This window comes from Pseudopodoces humilis, chromosome 20, assembly GCF_049639895.1.
Source record: "Pseudopodoces humilis isolate 2021_Gansu_Grassland_sample_001 chromosome 20, ASM4963989v1, whole genome shotgun sequence".
Lineage (NCBI taxonomy): Eukaryota > Metazoa > Chordata > Aves > Passeriformes > Paridae > Pseudopodoces > Pseudopodoces humilis.
In genome coordinates this window covers 6,340,840-6,362,707 of record NC_142219.1, presented here as the reverse complement: position 1 = coordinate 6,362,707, position 21,868 = coordinate 6,340,840, and the positions used below count along the sequence as shown (strand labels likewise).

Here is a 21,868-nt window from a genome sequence, read left to right as displayed (position 1 = left end):
AAACCTGACAGATATGCACATGCATTCGCATAAAGCCCAACTGTCCCACTTCCACACGAGTGGCTCCAAGGGAACATCTACAAAGCACAGCCAAGGTTGGGCTGTGACATGGATGAATGCACCCACAGCATTTCCCTCCAGGTAGCACACGGGAGGTAGCAGAGCCCAAGGCAGCTGAGGTTAACAAGCTGGGATCCCCACAGGCCTGCGTTCCTGCTCCTCCTCTCTGCTCAAGCCTATGCCACTGAGTAGTCGCAACTTGTTGCTAAATGAGACAATCATTCCCATGACGAGGAATGCCACACTCCCTGTGGATTTTGCTGGGCAGGCAGAATTTTAAGAATTTGGAATATTTTCCAGTTAGTTTCAGCAAACAGAATGTAAGCCACCAACACCGGAGGTGCCAACACAACCCACTGGCAGCTGCTATTTCCCTTCCATCTTCTGTTAGGGAAAATCTTTTGGATGCCAAACCCCCTGAAGCACAGATCTGCCACCCTCACACCCAGCTAGACCTTGACAACTCCTTTTGCCACTTCCCACCTGAGGTCAGTGAGGAAAGCAAAGGGTTCCTGCATTCACTGCAGGAGGACCAGAAGACCACACAAGAGATGGAGGTGTGGGTCTCTGAGCTAAGGGCAGCACATAAACAAATGCCACTTCTGGGAAGAATAAAATAAATGAATTAACACTGAATTGCAGGAACTTATTTTTTTTTCTTGGCAAGCCTATTTAGCTCACTGCTATTGGCTCTATGTACATTTCATACTCTAAGCTCATAATCAAGTGGGGCTATTTCAGAACATTACATACCTGCGCCCTATTCCAAGCTTCCTTAACTGGATCTATTCCTTCCTAAAGCTACCCAAGGAGGCAGCTACCAAAGACAGAAAAACCACAAAATTACACATTCAGTACTTCTAACCAGTTCTTTACCCTAGAAGACTTTTAGAGGATATATAATCAAGAAAAAGAAAATGGTTAGGCTTAAAAACTGGCTCAGCAAGTTTGCTATCAAGATCCTTGCCTGGGTTTGTACTGTGGAAACACCCTCAGTACTCACACCTAGTTCTCAATCAGGACATGATGATTAATACCAGCATTAGATCATCCTTGGCAATTGCCAGGGCTTTCTGCAAGGTTCTTGCTGGATTAAATCATTGAACAGTGCTCAGCACCTCTAAGCAAGCCCTTGAAACCTGATGCTGGCATCCATCCTGGGCACCTGACCTGGCACATTCATCTGGCATGATGCAGAAATACTGACTTGGATGGAGTCACTTCTCTCATGTCCTCTGTCTGAACCAGCTCGTTTTGCTCTGAGTCAGCTCTGAGCTGATGTGCCAGTGCTGTTTCCAAATCCAGACAAGTCTATGGATGATGAGGTTCCACAACTTAAGGCTGGTCCCTTAAACCTTGCAATACCCAGACTCCCACAGCAATGACCTTCTCTCTTCCTTCTTTAGGTTGAAAAAATAGTGTTGTATTCTCCTGTATGGTAATAATCATCATGTCCCCTGCTGCTTTTCTTCTGTGTATTGCAAACATTTTAAAAACGAAGTAAAAATTATTTTCTCCCTGTTACAGATAAGCAGACACACAAAAGATGGCTAAGCAGCTAATCCTCTTGCCCAACAATCTAGTAGCACAAGTCAGTAGCAGAAATCCTTTAAACTCAACAGCTTTATCAACTAGAACTACTGGCAGGAATATGGTCTCTCCTCCTCTCCCAGACAGAGCTATTTTTTGAGGAGAATGAGGAGAAGAGCTTCTAAAATATGTGTCTGGAAATATAAAACAAACCCCAACTCAGATACCACATATCATCATGCTAGAGATCAAGATTTGTATTCAATACAGGAATAAACCACGTACAAATTAATTCTTTACAGAGTGACTACTAGGTGAAAGACACTATCTGATAGTGAAAAAGAATGTATCACTTGCTTAGTTTTTATTTTAACATATGTAGTTCAGCACCGGAAACAGCCCATTTATTGGATAGGTAGACAGAAAAGATTGACTTCTACCCATTAAATCCTAATTCTGTCAGAACAAGCTCCAAGTCAAGAAGTGTGTCAACACTTAGCCAGGAATTAACTAAGGACTCCCATTTGTGTAGTTGTATTAGCAGCCTTTGCTGCAGGAAGCAAGTGGAAAAGGCCTTCAGCTTTCTACAGGTTTAGCAGATCCACCTCAAGATCATCACATCTCCACAGGTCTCTGAATGACAGGATACACCTGATCAATGTGGGTGCTGAGCGCTGCAAAAATCCTCTCCTTTCCTACATCCTGCAAGTGCATACAGCTGAAGCAGTACAAATTCCTCATATTGCCTACGTAAGTTACAGACATTCTGCCAAAATAAATAAATAATAACCATTAGGAAAACGAGCACACGATGCCACAGAAGGAAGCCTCTGGAATGATCAGAAATCCTATTCTGAGTCTCATTAATGGAGCACAACAAACATCTTAAAACAGCTTGCACATTTTATGTGCCTGGATCTATCAAAGTAGAAGACATTTATCCTAGTGAAAGTGATCAGAATATGAAACTAGAAATCAGAGTAAACTTGGTATGTGGGATTTGTGTAAATGCTGAAGTGAACAAGGAGCATATTGCATCATCAAGTCATTGGGATTTAGGCTCCCAATGAACTGAATCCTTATGGGGGCAGTTTCAGCCCCATCCAACCCGGGCACTTCCAGGGATGGAGCCACAGCTTCTCTGGGCAGTCTGAGCCAGGGCCTCACCACCCTCACAGGGAAGAAACTCCCAACACAGTTTATCCTCTTCTGTATTTTTTCATTCACAGGAAGGACACATACATGTGTTCAGACTTCACACACACCAAATTTCAAGCCACTGAAACACTCCCACAGAAAAATAATAATTTGTGATGACCAGTTATCGTGAGACTGTAAAAAAATTTCTATTCTTCGAGTACAGTGGCAGGTCAGTAAATGCTGAGATCCAGCGTGGTGATAATTATATAACCGAAGAAAAGTTAAGAAAAAAAAAATGTAATTCAAGCAGCTAGAACTCAAAAGCTGCAGGAATAAAATTGGGTTTTTGAAATCATCTTTACAAAGCTACGTGATAGTTGGATGAACACAAAGCACTATAAAGACAGCCAATTCCTGAAAAATATTATTTCCCTGTTTCTTGGATCAGCAAAACCCTACTAAATACCAAAATATCTGCTTTTGGCTCTGCCTTAGGCTTATGCCTATTTGAGATGACCCAAGGTTGTCATATGACAATGCAGTTCTTACTAAATAACACGCACACAAAAAAACCAAACCCCCAAAACCTCACCAACACAAAAACCCACCACAAAATACACTTCTGAGATTTTTTTTTCTCTGGGACAATGCAGACTTTATTACATCTGCTATTACAACGTGCCAATAACCATGTTCTCTAACAAGCAGCCCTAAGGTCAAATATGTTCCTTGATCAATTTACTAGAGGTCCCTGGTGCTGCTGCTGTGGGTAGACTGGGGGAAAAAAAATAATCCCTTTATTCCTTTGCTTCGCTATAAAGGAAAAAAAAAAAAAAAAAAGCTGTCACAAAGACATTTTTCTTCTCCCTCTGCTCTTGACAAGTCAGGTAAACAGGGAGGGAATACCCAGCATTTGTACAGGCACATAAAACCACACTGTTTATTTACCGAGCTACTCAACGCGGCAGGATGATTCAGAACAAGGCTAAGGGGATTGGGAAGATGTCTTAGCAAAAAACCTGTTTTTGCATAAGGACAAATAAAGAGCACTCTGGATGTGTGGTCACCTTTGTACAGGAATTTAACAGTTCAGTACATAGCTACAGTCAAATAACTCTGACAAGCAATAGCACCAATTCACAGATGCAGTCATCGCATTAACCCTCTCCTCGTTTTGTCACTAAAGCTGTGACTGTTGGCCTGGTTTTGCTCAACACACCAGTATCAGCCAGTAAGTAATAACTCCGCCCAGAAAATCAGATGTGACAGTAGCAGACTTGCTACAGAAATCACTTCAGGCTTGCATCCAGCAGCAGGAAAGGAGTTAATCTCATTGGCCACAATGCCTGAGTACCACTCTTACTCATGCCTGACTGCATGACTTTAGTTTCATATGCTGTGATTTATTTCTTTTCACTCTGTGTGAGGGTTTTAGTCACAGACTGGCACTGATGGTAACGGGAACCATCCCATGCAGCCCCCAACCCGGAGTGTGTCTGGAGCTCCACATGCCTCCAGTTACCTGTGGGCGATTCCAGGGATTGTCTTTGCTTATTCCCTAAGGCTGATTCCCATCCCTTCTGAACAAGCATGCTAAGTCCTGCAAACAGCCCCTTAAAAGGCACTCCCCTCAAAAGAAAAAAAAAAAATTACCCTTTGCTAATGGCCTATAATGGATCTAAATAAAGCCTGAGCTGTTCCTTACTCATGCATAACTGCATTGCTTCTGTTCCCTTCACACCCTGCCCGCTTGGCAGAATTTCTAGAAGGGTTTTAGCATGGACAGTTGAAACACCCACATACTGCCTGAACTAAAAAGCTTAATCCTGGAGCACCTTTCTCCCTGTGTGATAGCTAAACGTGGTTTTTATTTTGGTTACACTGGTCCCACCTGCACTGTCAGCTTCAACCCATGAAGACTGAACTCCAACCACACCCCCACACAGATTAGGACAGCATCTCAGCCAACACAATGGCCAGAGAAGGTTTAAAATCTGACAGAACTCCAACCCTCACATTTCACATGGCCAGAACAGAATTCTCCCTAAAACAGCAGACTCCACATGTAAAACCCTGAAGTCACCACACCTGCTAATTCATCAGCACACACACCTTGGTATGCTCAAAAATCAGGACACGGACAAAAGATGAGCAGAGCCACTAAGAAAAGTTGGCAGCTTCTTCCCAGACCACACATTCCCACCTGGGTGCCATGCCCTGACACAATTTTAATCCATCTTTCTCTTTAAGCAGAGACAGCACTGCCACTGACGATGATATGACAGTGACAAAGGAGGGCTGAAATTCAGACCCAAATTGTTATTCCCCTCAGCTAGGCAGTTATGCACAAGAAACACTGCTTGTAAACACTTCTTTGTCAAACACTCAATTACAAGCTGCTTTATGAACAAAATGAGGCAGTCACAAGGAAAGTGAGAGACAAAAATGGGGAAGCAATCTCCAGTGGCTCTCAGCCATCACACCACCATGGCCCAGGAACATTTTGGGTCACACTGCCAGCCCCTCTGACAGAGGGCATGGACACGTGGTGGGAAAACACCAAATCCAGCTCTGCAGAACAGGGTTTGTGTTTTGAGACCTCTGCTTTGTTCTGCTGTTATGGTTATTTCCTATGCAGTAAGGAAAGAATAACTGGTTTATTTTTATATCGTGGCTTTCTGCAGTCTGAAGCAGGAAGAAAAGGAGCACACGTACAAATGTGGAACAAGTTCAAAGCCCTCAGTTCAGGCACCACTCGCAATATGACTCCCTTTGTGTCATCCCCATTTACACCTTTATACACTGAAACTGCTTCATATGAGCTAAAAAGTAACTGGAAACTGGAACATTCTTTTTTTTTTCATGTTAAAGCTGCAGATTGACTCCACATCCACAATGTCCAGCTGAGCTACCTCCAGCTTCGATCCTAAAAGGACTGAAGCTCTAACTCCAAGGAGATATTTCTGACTGACACTATAGCCAATAAATGTCATGTTAAATTGTAAAATATTGCCCTATGACCACTTGAAAGTTTTGAGAGCCAACAGAAAAACAAGTTCATGAGTACCACTTTCCAGGAGGCTGCAATGTTACAGCATCACAGGGCTGTTCATCATGGCACTGGTATTTTCAAGCTGCCCTGGACAGCACCCCCTATTTGATCCACTACCTCATCTCTGGATTCTTTTAGCAATATTATTCCAGTGGGTAAGATTTACCCCGGAAAGAATTTTTTCCTTGTTTTTAGTATTCATTTCAATGAGTCAAGGAGAGCTGTAAGAGAAAATGTCAGAGCAAAGTGAAACCCATTGGTAATCTTCAGCTTTAACTGGAAATGGATCTGCAGATGAAGGAAGAATCCAGCCTGTGCTCCTTTCCCTGGAGCTGAACTAAAACCCTTTAAGCAGGAGAAAGTGGAATGGGGAAGAAAAGGTGAAGCTAAACAATTTTTTTTTTTTTCATTAAAAAACCTGCACATATTTACACCATTGACTTTAGACACCAACACTCAGAATCCAGTAGCTACCCAAAGAATACTTTGCTTTGTAATCTCAACAATTCCAACTGCAGAAAAAGCAAACTTGAAAGACAGCTACCAGAAAGAAAAACAAGCCCAAACTTTTGCATGTAAGGATAACGAGAGTTTACAAGTATAATTCCTAAAATTAACACATGAAACCTTGCTAGGATTTCTTTTTTTTTAATAAATTCATTTCAAGGCTCAACTTCAGAAAAATTTTAGAATCAACTCAGAATGCTAATAGCTGGAAAAACCTACATACAGACATAACATATTTCACCTCCTGAGTTAAAGATACCTAACTACACCTTAGGACTCTCACAGCCAGTAAGTTTGGAAGAGCTTTAAATCTATCACAAACCCCTGCTGCCTTTATTTAATTTTTATGTTTCTTTAAGACAAAACATTAGGGAAAATAGACTGATTCTGCCAAAACAATTGTGCAACGGCATTCACCTGAATAGCTACTAATAACCTTGCTTGCAGGAAAAATGCAAGTGCTTATTTTGCCTAAGAGATGCCTTCAAACCAAAGATGTGCTCACTCAAGCTGTGTATATTCTCAACAGCTCATGTAAACCATCCATCAGGCAGAAGTATGAAAATTATCTCCCTTAAGAACCCACACAGAAAGAGGCTGAGGGGTGTGGGTAACACTGCCCGAGGCTGCAGTTTGGGAGGCGAGAGCAACTGAGAGGTGGAAAACAGCATCATCTTTGATATGCTTCCACAAGGAAAGCCAAGTCAGCTGGACCAGTGCCACTGAATGACTTCAGGCAAAGACTGGCAGCTGCCAAAGCAATCCTGCTACAGCTCCTGGCACACTGGGTATCTCAGCCTCCACGGCCAGCAGTCAGCAAGGACAAATTCTGCATGAGGAAAGTAACAGTACCCTGTGAAAAAAGGTATTTATCCTGCCTCAACCACATGTGACATTGGGATGTCATTTTGTTTGTTTTAAATCAGCTGATTTAGACTGGAGAGGCACAGATGGTTTAGTCATCATACTGATAAGTGTGCTAGGAGAAGAATATTGGCTGTCTGCATCAATTGTGCTTATTTCACACCAACAGAAATACCTGTGGATCATCCCAAATATCACTGCAGACATGTGGTGCAAGCAGAGGAACAGAAGCTACAATTAGGTAACACATTCCAGCCTCTTCTGCAAAGTTAGCTAAAACACTGGGCAGCTAGTGCTTAAATCAAAAGAAGTGACCTTTTAGATGCTTCTTGTCCAAATCAGAAAAACAACATCCAAAAAGACTGTGGGTTCTTCAGGGCCTGCAGCATCCACACTGAACCCAGGAATAAGGTCTCTATACATCTCACAGGACACCTGGAACATGTCCTATCCCACAGTATGAAGAGATGCACAATAAAAACCTCCAGCCACGGCTCTGAATCTATTAAAATAGCTCACACTACTCCATTTTTCAACTTGCTAAAATCACAAGATCCAAAAGAAGTGTTCTATCTTGGTACCTTCTCCAAAAGAAATATACAAATAAAGTGAGACGAAGGAAGAAGTTAAAGAGGACTTAGTGCATTGTGTCAACCAATTATATCAACAGAGAAAAAGACAGAAGTGGTTATAGCTTCCTGTAAATTACTTCATGTAATTAAATCCCCTTCACTAAATAACAGACCATTTAGCTCTTCTTTTATAACAATGTAACCAATGACCACCAACAACCTTTTTTATAGCATCTAATGCCACATAAGCTGTTGGCAATGAAATTTCCTTTTTATTTCTCCCTTTCAAAAGAAGCTGCTGTAATGAGATTCATTCACAGCTACACACAGACTGTCATGGAGAAGAGAGGATCGCCTTGTTTCCCTTTATTCTGCTCCTCTCTGAGGCTAAATTTAAGCAAATGTGACCCAAAGTCCTTATCAGTCATCTAAATGCAGGCAGAGAAGTTAAAGGTGGCCAGCAAGAGTTTTAAAGCATGAAGCTTATAACTGGTTTGATTTTCCACACACAGGCATAGCTTAACTATCTTCCTACCACTTGAATTTTCTGACCTGTCTTGACTTTGAAACCACCAGGAGCATCAGCTCAAGATATGTTTGCAAGCCCCTGTTTGCTGGGGACGAGTCCTGTCCGGTGGGAGCTGCTCCCCCTGGATTGCCCCCTGTAGGAAATGCCTGTGCCCCACTCCAGAAAAGCCCATGGCAGTAAAATTCTGGCCAGGTGAGCCAGCCCTGCCCAGCACAGCAAGGAGCTGCACTCAGAGGCAGCTGAGCCTCTCTAGAAGAATCAGGAGAGCTCTCTGAAAGCAGGGACAAGTGGGGCACATGGAGCAGCAGTACTGACAAGGGAGGGTCAAAAAGGGAATCCACTGGTCCAGACAAGCGTTTCACTCTTCCCTGAAAAAGATAAAGCCACATTCTTTCACATATCACACTTCCACCAGCCAAAACATGCTTTACATCACTGTTCAGAAAATAGTATTTGCAGTGTAATAAAAACCAGCATATGCTTCTGTTTCGTTCTTCAGCATTAGTCTAAAAATAGTTGGACACCCTACAATTCTATTAAGCATAATCTCTTCAATTTATGTTTCCCTACCAGAACTGCAGAGGGTTTTGAAATATATTTTTTCTGGCTTAAGCAAAGGCCGCCTCCTGTCACAGTTCCCAGAGGGTTTATGGCACTGTTTTGCACTGCTCCTGAAGCAGTGTGTTACAGAAATCTGTTCTGGAAGCCCTGCTGTAGCTCTCCAAAGGTGGCTGCAATCCCATGATGAAGTTACCTGTGCCACAGCTGTATTGCAGACTTTAATGGTCTAAAGTTGGTACAGCATTTTAAACAAACTACACACTCTGCAAAATTCTCCCTCTTGTGGCTCTGCAGCCACTTCAAGAATCTTGATGAATTCTTGGATAAATTTAGCAAAAACAACAACTTCTTTGTAATAGCAGGGTTTCATTTGGAAAATAAACATCCACTTTTTATTTACAAAGGGTTTTTCCTCCTCCTGCCACTGCTGTGCTATGCCCACTGCTTCCCTCTACTTTGATCCCAAAAACAGAATACCAAGTGCCTAACCAAGACTTAAAGCAGATTTTTAAATTAGTTCCTGACAGTGCAAACAGATTGCTATTGATTGAAATGAGGCTGATTTTAGGGCTTGGATTAGCAAAGCTAATGCCTGGATGCTGTGTTGCCCATCTCAGTGCTTTGCACCGTTGCTCCCCAGTGGTTTCCCAGGCAGCTGTGGAGCCTCTGCAGCTGCAGATTAGCGGGAGGGAGCAGGGCAGGGCCATCTGTGGCTGCAAGGAACAAGGGCCTCCTCCCAAATCCCCGGGGCCAGGACCCTGCTCTGCACCCTCACCAGGAGCTTTGGAGCCAGCCAGGCTGTTCATAAATTCAGGAGGGAGCTGCTGTTTGGGAAGGCTTCGCTGGAGCCCAGCACCGCGACTCACCAAGCCCAGTGACCTCCACTGCCAGCCCCGTCCACTCTGGATGGAACCAAAGCTCTGGGAGAAGCCAAACCCTGGCTTTCCTCTCCAGACAGCCAAAGTCTGGGGCAGGGGCTTCACCCAGGTAATTCACCCAGGTAATTCACCCAGGTAATGGCACTGCCTTATGAGCCCTGCTCCCCCAGCCAACACAAATGCCTGCTTAAAAGAAATCGGGCGTGAGAGCTTTCGTGTCCAAATTGAACATTCTTGTTCTTACAAAGGTAGAAATGGATCCTGCTTTTAAGCAACATTTTGCTGATTAAAAGAAAATGGACTTTTTTCCTCTTGCTTTGTTGTTTAGTTTCAAAGAACGTTTAAATAACAATATCTGCTAACAAAAAGGGTAACATCAATTAGAAACAAAAAGAAACTAGTTTGTATAATTTCAGCCTTCAAAAGCAGTGAAATGCAAACACCAAAGCAGCACAGACCAAACCAAACCAATCCCCAAAACCCACATTAAAGGCAACCTTTCTTCTTTTTCTTTTTTTTTTTCCTGTACACTGACTGACTAGAATTCTTTGGGTTTTAGTAGCCTGAGATACTGAAGGTAACAGAATAATTTACTGTTATAGCTAGACCCTCTTAGACACAACTCAGCTTCCAAATGCTACATTACTAAGACACGGAAGAACAGGCATATCCATGTCCTCTGGCTAAAGACAAAGACTCCAAAGGTTATTTTTCAGACTCCGTCTCCTATGTGGCTGCTGAAGCTCAGCAAAGAAAGGGACATTTCAGTCTCTGAACTGTGCACCACTAAGCACACACTGCCTCCAGCCCACCAGTGGATTCAAATCCAAGCATGATAAATACTATTTATCATTATCTGAAAAATACAAGTAGAACTCAAGCAGCTACACGGTCCTATTGCCCAACTGTCAGCATGAGCAATATGATGCCAAAGGAAATTTTCCACAGTATTTCATTATCCAGATGAGTATCTAGACCGTTTCCCTCTGTCTGGGAAAAGGCCCCACAGCCTTTCAGTACCACCACCACACACAAATGGGGCCAAGGGTATGTAAATGGCTTGAAAAGGAGCTATCAATTTTCACCTAGACATCAGAAGAAGCAACTTGCATCCTGGATGGAAAAAATGACTTACTGTATCACCTTTAGCTCAGATCAGCAGTAACCCGGAGCACAGCCCTCCTGGGGGGGCAGGGAGGGTGTTATATCCATTAATGAATGTTGGATAATGAGATGATGAGCATCACAGAGAAACCACATGAAGAGCTAATCAAACTTGTTAATGCAATTTAGCAGTTCCAGTCCAGCAAGAGCCATGGCAAGGCGATCCATTAATCCCCGATGGAGCTCAGCAGTTTGGGGAAGGCTGGGCAGTGAATGAGCCTCGGGAATTAGCTGTGCTTTCCCTCCCTGCAGGAAGCTCTGCTCAAGTCACAGAGATGTCACCTCTGGAGCAACAGGACCGTGATCACTCCCCTGCCCTCTCCTCCCAGGCTCCAAACCCAGCACGCTATTTCTGAGCACTAAATACGTGCTACACCACCCTGCTCTCCTCAGCTTCTCTGAGACTCTCCCTCATCTCGGGTGATTTAAACAGTGGGGGAGAAAAGGAAGGAGGAGGTGTAAGACACTAATCTTCGTGACAAATGACTATTTGCAGAACACTGTGTTATTACAGCCGCATTTAACATCTAAATATATTCAACACACCGTGATGCTCCCAAGCTGACTAAACAGAGGGTCTGAGGTTAAGCTAACTGGAAATACCAGCAACTCCTTCCTATGAGCCCCAAGCCTTTTCAGAAGGTGGTCATTGTACAGAAAGGGCAATGGGTTCTAAAGCCCAGGAAAAATGGTAAAAAAACCCAAAATCCCAACTGTTCTACATCCGCAGTGCTCAGACATTCAGAGGAATAAGCAACTCCAAAAACGAAACCAGAAAAGAGAAGAACAGCTCAACTAAAGTTAATCAAGGACTGACTCCAAGTTCAAAGAGTGACTCTCCAAAAACTAGAATATAGGACACACATGGGAGCACTAAGAGGTTTCATCTTACATGTATCTATTACTTAATCTAATCAAATTAAAAATCTCACCCTTTAAATCCCTTAAAGAGGTGAGGGGCTGCTCTCCCACACTAGCACTGTCTGCACTTTGGGGGGGGATTCCTTTCCCCCAACCACTGGGTTAACTTTGAACAGGACCTTTTGAGAAGGCAGTGGCTCAGCCTGCAAGGAATGCTCCTGTGCTGGAAGCAGTTTCAGCCTTTCAGAGGGGCTGCTTTTACCCAAGGCCACTCTGCTACACCAAAATACACCCCCAGCTTTGAGCACTTTCTCAGCTCCTTGACGTACCTGATCCTGATGACTGCCAAGAGCTTTTTTTGATCCCTAGAACCACAGTTTCAAGTCAGCACTTTTCCTTGTGTACATGACTTGAGAGCAGCCCCAAACTCTGACAAATCTTGGACAAAACAACCTAGACTATTTGAAATGCCTTTTTCTCCCTCTGCTTAGTTACAGCAAGAGATAAATGTGTTTAAATGATTTTTATACACAGTTGAGAGTAATAGGCTGGAAAGGACAGATTGGTTCTTGCAGCCCTCTCCCCATAGCCTGAGGTACAGAACAACCAAATATTCAGGAGCAAAGCAATCTGGATGCTTTGTCAAATGGAGTGAAGTACAAATCTCATTTTCTAAACAAAGCAGACAACCTGGCACTGAAATCAGCTTACCACTTTGCACCTCTCTACAAGGATTAGCAGAATGCCATAATTATAATGCCCAATTTGATTTATTAGAGGAGGCTGCATAAAAAAGATGACAATTCAGTAGCATTGTAAAGAGAAGAGATGAGAGTAGAAGGAAAGCTTCAAATTGAACAGTAATTTCTAAACAACATTTCAGTATAATTAGCATTAATTACAGTAAGCTATCCAAATTAGGTATAAACCTATGTTTAATAACCCTGAGATGTAAAAATCACCCCCCAAATTCCAGGAAAGTTAATATTACAGCCAATTTGTCTAGACAGCTTGGCAGGAAACGCCAGAATTTTATGTGTGAACTTTGTGGTTACTAAAAAGAAGTAAAAATTATTGAACTTGTCTATATCATTTGCATAATGAGTTTGAACTAAGAATAGCCTATTTATGTAGTTTAGATTTTGCTGCTACTTTCATCAACCTTACAGACTTCCAAACTTGTGAAAATTGTATCAGCTAGGATAATCGCAGGTATTTAAAAAACCTCCCTTTCCAACAAGAGAGGAATTCTAAGTGTGACTTATTTAAAGAGGCACCATGTATTAATGAGTCACTCATCACAGGTTTTCTTTTATACTCTTTATGCAAGCTCCTCACTCTTTTTAGAGTTTGTTACCTATCCTTGCAGGTTAAAAAAAACTAAACAATGGAAATTGAATTCAGGTTTTTATGAATGTGGCAGCAAATCCCCTATTTAATCACTGATGGCAGGCAAATACTACTCAGAAGAAGTAAGTAAAAACATCCTCATTTTTCAAAATTCATATAGCAATAAACTAAGGCAGCAGAGTATGAGAGAAATTGGAGTCTGCCAGTACAACAAAATCTCTTACTCCAGAGGTTTCTATGGAAGTGCCATGAAATCCCTTAGTGGACACAACTATGTGAAACTGAGTTTTAAATTTCATGTAGAAGATGTTGCTGTTGACAACCTTTTCCTCCCGCAGGAAGAGAGAACCTCCCCACTGTCTCACACATCCACAACTATGCAAATCCCTGCCATGCACTGCATTTCTTGCAGTGTAATTTTAGAACTGAAGAAACAACTTCCACCAGACCATGAGACCATTTTTCTAACTTAAAATGTGATGAGCCCTTTTAAATCAATAGCCTGAAGCACAGAGTATGTGGTGGAGAAGTTATAGGGGAGGGCTGCAAGACATAACCTTCATCATCTTTTTAAATATTAAAGTACTGTAAGTCTGAAAAAACATTTCCAGTAACTGGACAATTCAATCTTTGGCTGTCTGGCACACACACAGGATTAGTTTCACAGAACAGAAGGTGGCTTGAGTTAAACAGCTCTTTTTCTGCTGGAGAAATGGAGAATAAAAACCACTTTTTCATCTTAGTGTGTTTCTTAGCTTGGAACAAATGCTGGAAGGTCAAGTACACTGGCGTTCCCACTGGCTGCCACTCGGCACCCTGTTAAGGACAACTGGGAAAGTGTCCACGGAGAGATGCTGCTGGGCCATGGGGACTGCCAACCCATGAATGCACACTGAGTCACTAACAAACCTCCCTGCTGAGCAGCAGTTAACTGATAAAGAGCCTGCCAGCCACAGTGCCTTTTCTTTGTCACCTGACCCTCTACACACTGGCTCAGATGGAGTCACTGGAATAATTCCCTCCAGCATGACAACTCTTCATTCATTAACACTCCACCACATTTTAGAAGGGTACACAGGAAAGACTGCCCAGAGCACAACTTCCTGTAAAATTACTTTCCACTTTTAAAATACTTGGAATAGTCACTCTTCCTCAGCACTCTGTTTTGGGGGTAAGTGAAACTCGAGTCATGAGATGGACACAGAAGTTTGTAACCTGCAGGTTCACATTGCCCAGCTCAAATCCTCCAAAGGAGGATTATCATAACCAAAGGAGGTTATGATCTGATGGACGATTTCTACTTGTGTTCAGGACCACAAATCTACTGTATGAACCACTGCACTGTATCAAAGCTGCAGGACACAAAGGACGTCTGCTCCTTCCTTCCTACATTACTCAGTACACCTGGATTCCACTTCAGCTTATGGAACCTGCCCTCAACACAGGATCTGTGCACTCAGCCACAAGTCTTCTAAGAGACTTTGTTTTCACCAGCACAGGTTACCAGAGAAGCCATTTACATGGACAACCTCACCTACCAGCAAGGACATCATCTCACAGTGGCCAACACCACGACAGTCGCCTCAGATGAGAAGTATTTCCCTACCTGTTTGGATAGCTTCAAGGGAAATTTCTTCTTCATCCGTTCCTTGCCTCGTTCTGCCTCTCTCTCCGAGCTCCCCGCATCGTTGTTATGGCCATTTTCACTTGGCTCAGCTGTTACACAGTTTTCAGATTCTCTAGGTTTCTTGCCTGGATGCCTCTCCCATTTCTCCTTCCGCTCCTGAGGCTTTAGTGACATGTCCTTCTGTAAAGGAGATGAAAAAAGAGAATGGTAAGTTCTTTCAGTTCTTTGTGGCTACCTTTAAGCATTAAGCTGTATAAATACTGAATAAAAACACAAACAAGACTGTATCTTCCAGAGATGGCTTACGATGAAGAATTAGACATGCACAATGCAAACAGTAATTTTAGATTATATTAGGATGAATATTCTCCAGGCTATGTGTTTGATTAATTTCAGTGACGCTGGAGCTGGGTATGAAAATGAGCTCACATCATTAATTCAGAAACCATACGTCAATAGCACATGAGCAAATCAGCATCCTGAAGGGAAGCCTTAAACTGTTCAAGTGAAACAGAGGTGGGTTTTATTTTGTTTCTGATCTGAGAACAAAACATATCAGACCTGCCCCTTGGGGCTGACAGTCTCTGATTCACAGCAGCATTCATATGGAGAAAGGCATTTCTAAAGCCCTACCACGAATTCCCTGAGCCAGAGAGATCAATGGGATCCAAACACACAACAGAGGTTGAACACTTCTAAGTGTTAAGTGTCTACCCTGAACCAGGCTCTAACACACAATCCAAGCACAGTTTAAAAGCAGATATGTCATGTCATAATGATTAACACTGGAAGTGAGATCAGAGAGGTGAATTACTCCTGCTATCCCTGGCCTCTCTGAGGACTGGAAGTTGAACTCCCAGTAAGACAAGGTACCAAACTTCCTCTCTATGCACACCATGTGGAAACAGAGTTGAAGAAATAATATACATGCCAAATCACTCTAACATTGGTCACTGCAGCTGATAAATTTTTCCCTTATGTCTTTTATTAACTGCTCAAGGATAAAAACTGAATTCTTACAGGAATGTTTTGTAGGATATCTCTTCCATTTATTTTTTTATGTGAGGTAAATAGATTAGGAAATACCCTAAAAACACAGCTTACTACGCCAAAATTCAGCCACAGATATTTTTCTAAATGCCTCGCTTGAGTCTTTTGACTCAAGCAGTTACATGACAGATATTTGTATCTTACATGAATGGAGATCACAATACAACTGCTCACATCAATGCACACACCTTCAGTACTGCAAAAGAGCCCATGAAAATCATTAGCTCTCTAGTCTCACAAAAACCGAAGCCCAACAAAAAAAGAAAATTAGAAACTGGAATGAAATGCCCTGCTGATTGCTCCAGATTACTTCCTCCCCCTCTCCTTTAATTAGTGAATTGACTGCCTCAGTGTACAACATGCTGATTCCACTCCAAATCACTCACTTGTTTAAAGTTACCCTTCCCTGGGAAGTGAGATGATACACTGGCACTTTAGGGTCACAGACACAGAAATTAGAACTGAGGCAATAAAATACAGCTGTTTCCAATTCCAGCCCAGGCTCCAGATAATCAGCCAGCACCCAACCTCTGTGCACCTTGCACAGGAGTCCTGTGGGGCTGGAGGCTCCTCTTAGAGCACACACAGATATATCAAGTTGTAAACCCCCCAAAGATACAACCCTTCCACCAAAATTAAAATACCAGCACTGTCTTGGAGGTACAGAACACAGCTCAGCTTGCCAAGTCCATTACTGGGGAAAGAGCAAGGAAAACACCTGTCTGGCACTGATCTCCATGAATGATAAAGGATTATAAATCAGTGTTTAGCTGCTCAGTTTGGTTTTTAGTTTAAAGATAAAACTTTAAAGCAGTAGTTCAAGATGCCAATTGAAGAAGGTCAATGCTGTTTACTGGGAAGCTACTGAGATAAAAATCAAAATGCTGATCTTCAGTAACTAATCAAAAACTTGTCACGTGGAAATGATACCTGCTAACTGACATTCAGCAAAACATTAGAAAGAGGAATCACCAGAAACGTGCACTTCTGCACAAAGCCAGATGCAGCTTGGGATGTGGCAGCAGGTGCAAGGAAGATGCTGCAGGAGGTGACATGGACCTTTGATGGGGGAGAAAGGAGGTTGGGCCAGGGGAATGCCACCACCTGAGAGCACCAGCAAATCATGCACTCTTGGCTTGAGGGGCAATATTCACTTCTAAGGATACCTTCAAAGCCAATAAATTACCATTTCAGTTTAAACTCCACCTGGTTTCACATGCTGGTTGGCCCTCTTTTAATGCTTTAGGCAAAGTCTTCCCTTGGTACCCACAGCACATTCACTGCAGGTTTTCAGACGATTCCTTTCACCACAGAACTGGCCTGGAAATTTGTGTTTTTCTCCTTACTGAATCCTACAAAATTCCCTACTTTGAAATGCAGCTTTTCATCCCTATTTTGTCTGGAGATTTAAGGCTTGTCTCATCACTGAGCTACTAGCAAAATTAATTCATGAAATACAGTTATAGCTGGATCAAAGCCAAGGAAATAATTCATTCACTTGTAGTGCCATCCAAGAATCTCAAGCACTTTGCAAACAGCCTTGAATTAAGCCCCAAGGCCGAGGCTGCTCCTGCCTCAGTGCAGAGAGACCTCGGGCAGCCCCAGAGACAAAGCCACGTTCGTTCATGTGACTGGAGACCCTGCTCCAGAGTCCCTTTTCTCCCTGCTTCAGCAGAGGACACAGCTCCCAGGACTTTTTTCTGGGAAGGCAGGACACTGAACTCAGCATGTCCTCGCTGGCAGAGGGTGACAGCGGGGTGTTCTCTGGGCTGCTAAATGCAGACCTCTGCAGCCTCAGGCAGAGAGCAGGAGGGGGCTAATGGGGTTTCTGTTCTTGCTTCCTTTGTTTCCTTTCTATTTGCTCTGCTCAAAGAGCCTTCCAGTGATTGCTCTTTTACTAAAGTTTATGACCTCCAAGTTGGGGACCTCACTTAGCACAAGAGCTTACTATTTTTGGATATGCATCTGTGCTTGTGCACAGGCAATTGCTGGAAAATTTAAGCACATCCAGAATATACAGTACATCACAAGAGTGGACATTTATTGATCAACCTTGACTTCAATCCAGAAATCCCAGCCTGCAGGTGAGCCTTCCCCCCAGGCAAGCCCAGAACAGCAGGTATTTTCACCCTCTGCACATCAGGTAAAACCTGGAGATTCACACAGCAACAGTATCTGAAGTCAAACCCCAAAGTCAACAGGTCTTCACATCAGTCTTGTGGTTTCTGTCCAAGCCAGGGGTCTGCAGAGCTGACTACCTTTGCTGTCACAGGTCCAGTAAATCCCCTTCTCCAGGGAAGGCTGGTGGATCTAGGCCCATTCTCTCTTCTCAGTTCCAGAAACAAGACTGCTAAATCTTGCTGCAGAACATAGAAAACTGTTTTGTTCCTTACTACTTATTGCTTCCAGGACTGTTTCCTACCTGTCCTCACTTCAGAATTTCTCTGACACCTTCCAGGGCAGGCTACAGCCTCTCCATCTGCAGCCCCTTGTCTGTCTGGGCTGCAGATGGAGTGCAGATGGTTCTAATTTGCTACATGGTTACAGATAAGGAAGAATTAGGCCTTTCTTCAGAGACTCTTTCCTGGCAGTTACTCCATGAAACATACAGATCCTATCTCCTTATTTGTTTATTTGGATGCACAGACACCAAAGAACACTTCACCTGAAAATGGCATTGTGGTACCTCCTCCAGCTCTCCCTGGAGACCTCGCTCACCAGCAGCTGTGAAGATTCACTGACAAAGACCCTGGCAAAGGCTGGCAACCCGAGTATGTAACCTAGGCTCTGCAACAGATTTTGGGAGTCCACAATAAAAACCTTTGTGATTTTTTTCCCATCACTGTTCAGCCCAAGCTAGTTATGCAATTGCACCTCAGCTTGCAGCAGATCTGTCAGGAACCCTTAATCACTTGGAACACTCCTTCCTGAAAAGCCATTTTTCTTCTCCCACCAAGGCACAGCTGCAATCTCCAAAGACACTCAAGGTACACACTGCTCAGTTTAAAGCTGGGAATAATGTGGGTGCACAGCCCTAAGCTCTGGAATTGAGGCTGTTCTTACCCATAAAATGCCACAGCAAGAGACTTCTGCACAATGGACTCCACGTTTTCTGTTTGATCAAGAAATAATGACCAGCCCTGGAGGAGCCTGGCACAAGCTCACAGCCATCCACTGGCTGGAGTTATCACTGCCCGTTTGCTCAGCCCAGCTCAAACTCGGCCTTAATCCTCCAAATTTACACAGCTCTGAGATCTCAGAAAGCGTGCAGGGGAACGCTCTGGTTGTAAATACCTTTCATACACAGGGAACACTTAAAGAACCTGAAGAAAATGTCCAAAACCCACACAGCTAGATGAAAACACTAGAGGTGTGCTGCTGGGATGCAGAGGGTAAAAATAACACCTACAAATATTAAAATAACTATCCTTAGCCCTCGAGCATCAGTTCGAAATGCAGCCCCGGTGCAAAATCAAGTCCATCACAATCCCCTGTCCCCAGGGCCCATCGGACACTGCGAGGCTCAGCCTGGTTACACTCCATTCCTGCCAGACTGCCTCTGCCAGCTTCACAAGATGATATGGGCTGATTTCCCAGAAGGGAAACAGCCTCCAGCTTCTCTTTCCACAGCTCTTCACTACAGCACTTATTCCTTAAGTTGGGCAATGTGAAATATCCTGCCGAACATCAAATGGGAGAAGGATCCACATAAAGGAAATAAAAACCACTGCTGCCTCGGAAACTGACCCTGCTTGTTCATGCTTCTGCCTCCAGCTTCTCTCAAAAAACTGCAATGGAAAAGCCCCTCAGGATCTGAGCACCATCTATCCTTATATCAATTTTATCATGCAAATAGCAGTAGGGTTGTCAAACGTGTTTGTTTAATAGTTATGTGAGAGATCCTGGCTCAGAAAGGACCTGAAACTGATTTTTAAGTAGGTTCATTTTTAAATATTCCTATTGACTTGATACTCAGTTTATAGAATAGCACCACAGAAACAATAGCTGACAATGTTCTCGTGCTTTCTAAGCAGACAAAGCACATTACAAATACAGACAGGACCACTACTAACACAAACCTACTATCCATTTATTTCTATAAAGGGGACACAGGCAACAGCAATTCAAATGGAAAGATAGTATTGGAGATATACATGAGAAATGTACATGAAAGACTAACTTTAAAGCATGGATTTGAATACAGGTCCGTAGAGAGAGAGAAACCACTGCAAGAACAGGAGCCAGCACAAGAAGAGATGAATAGCCAATGGGCAAGTGAAATTAGGTGAATAATAAGGAAAGAAAAAAAGGGATAAAAAAGGACCACTGAAGGGCATCAGATAGGACCACCCCAAGGTGACTGAATTTGAACTCAGCAGGGTGAACAGGCAGAAAACATGACTGGAGACCTGGAAAATGAGTAGAAGCACATTTAATAGTGGGAGAGGGGAGAAGTTTGAGCTCTGCTCTGGGGAGCTGTGGGGCAGAGTTTGCTGGCAGTGAAGGCAGGCTGGAAGGAAGGAGGGCTGGCCCATAGCTCAGCTCTGTGGCTCCTTGCTGGGAGCCCCCCATGGCAGGAGGCCAGCCCAGATTCACTCTCCCAGAGCCCAGGGCACTTTGGGAAGCAGTCTGCTGGCATGTCCAGCCAGACAGCTCAATTTCCACCGATGGCAAGTTCTCACTTCTCCTGTAATATTACACGCACTTGTTTGTTTTACTTTCCAGCCCTCTCTTCTCCCCCACTGCGAACTTCACTGCAAACATAACCCAAGCTCCCCCAGCCTCTCAGCCAAAGACACTAAAGCTGTTTTAAAAGGCAGAAACAGGAGTCTAGATTTGAAGTGACTTTCTTGCTTTGACCTGACGTTCAAGCAGCGCAATCAATATCAATTAAAATGATTGCAAATGAAATCCTTGCTTGTTTAACCTTGGACTGCAATTCTCCTTTCACAGCTGACATATTCCAGATGAGTTGGGGTCCTGCTTTTTAAAATGCATCACATTTGCTCTGACCCTGTCACATGCTTAGCTCAAGAATAAGATGACTTTTTGACAAGACAGATTTGGAAATGTTAAGACATTTGAAGCTGACACTGGTTTGCAGGTTTATGATACGTGATTTAACTTAGCAATACAAGTGGATGAACCAAGAAACTTGCTGTAATTGAAACACTCCAATTTATTACCAGAGGCTACGTTCCTGTCACCTATGAATAGCTGAAGAGCAAGCTGCCATACTCTGCTGAACACCCGCTTGTTATGTCTCCCGAGAATTAAGACCTTTGCTTCTCGGACCTCAAAGACACAGTACCAAGTAGAAGCTTGGAAAAATGTTACTTCAACAAAACAGTCAAAATTTACAAAAAGGAAGGGCAGTTCACTATTCTTTTAAATGCATTTCAATCCACGTTGAATTTACAAGGCTTTGCTTGCACAAGATCTGAATAAATAATGATATAGTGCTGAGCAGTAACTGTTTTTAAAAACTGGGGAGACACTGTTCCCTTCCTTTTCAATTCCATTCCTCTCCCTCGATATTAGGTGGAAGTACCTGGAAACAGAGTGTTTAACAGTCATTTAGGGGACAATAAAAGTCAGAACGCACACAGCAAACACGTTCATTTTAGCAGGAGGCCGAGGAAATCCGCACCAATGCGAGCATATGTTGTCCATGTTTTTGGTATGAGCCCTTCTCCACCATCACCCATCAGGGAGGTGGATACACAAAATCTCCCGTTTGAAACCGCACTCCCCCAGCCCCACAGGCAGCCAGCCGTGACTTTCTCCCTCTCCTGTTTCCTCCTCAGAGCCTGCAGAGAGCTGCACCCGTCTTCCTTGCTGCCTCCTCGCAGACACTGCACAGCTATTAGGACTCCCACAGGTGCTTGCTGTCCATCAGAAAGGAAATGATCCCATTTTAAGCCATCAGTATTTCCTCCAGTGATGGCAGTAAATGCCCGACGAGTGCTCACAGAATTACTGTCAGCGGAAAGTGTGTCAGAGAGCAAGGGAGCTTAAATGATTGAAGGGAAGCTGGGGCACCATTTTCAGGTAGATGAAATGAGGCATATTGCAAGTGCAGCCTGCCCAGCTTTTACAGCCTGCAGGAGTGCTGAAAGGTGC

At 43.4% G+C, this 21,868-nt stretch overlaps 1 protein-coding gene across 19 annotated transcripts in view; it reads right to left on the bottom strand.

Moving 5' to 3' along the window:
* FBRSL1 (fibrosin like 1) overlaps positions 1–21,868 on the bottom strand; it is a 502,426-nt gene that overhangs the window by 353,079 nt on the left and 127,479 nt on the right. For all 19 annotated transcript variants that reach the window (XM_014253901.2, XM_014253908.2, XM_014253906.2 and 16 more), the window contains exon 2: positions 14,675–14,875. In XM_014253901.2, coding sequence (XP_014109376.2) covers positions 14,675–14,875 — 201 coding nt within the window. The remainder of the gene's footprint in view (positions 1–14,674; positions 14,876–21,868) is intronic.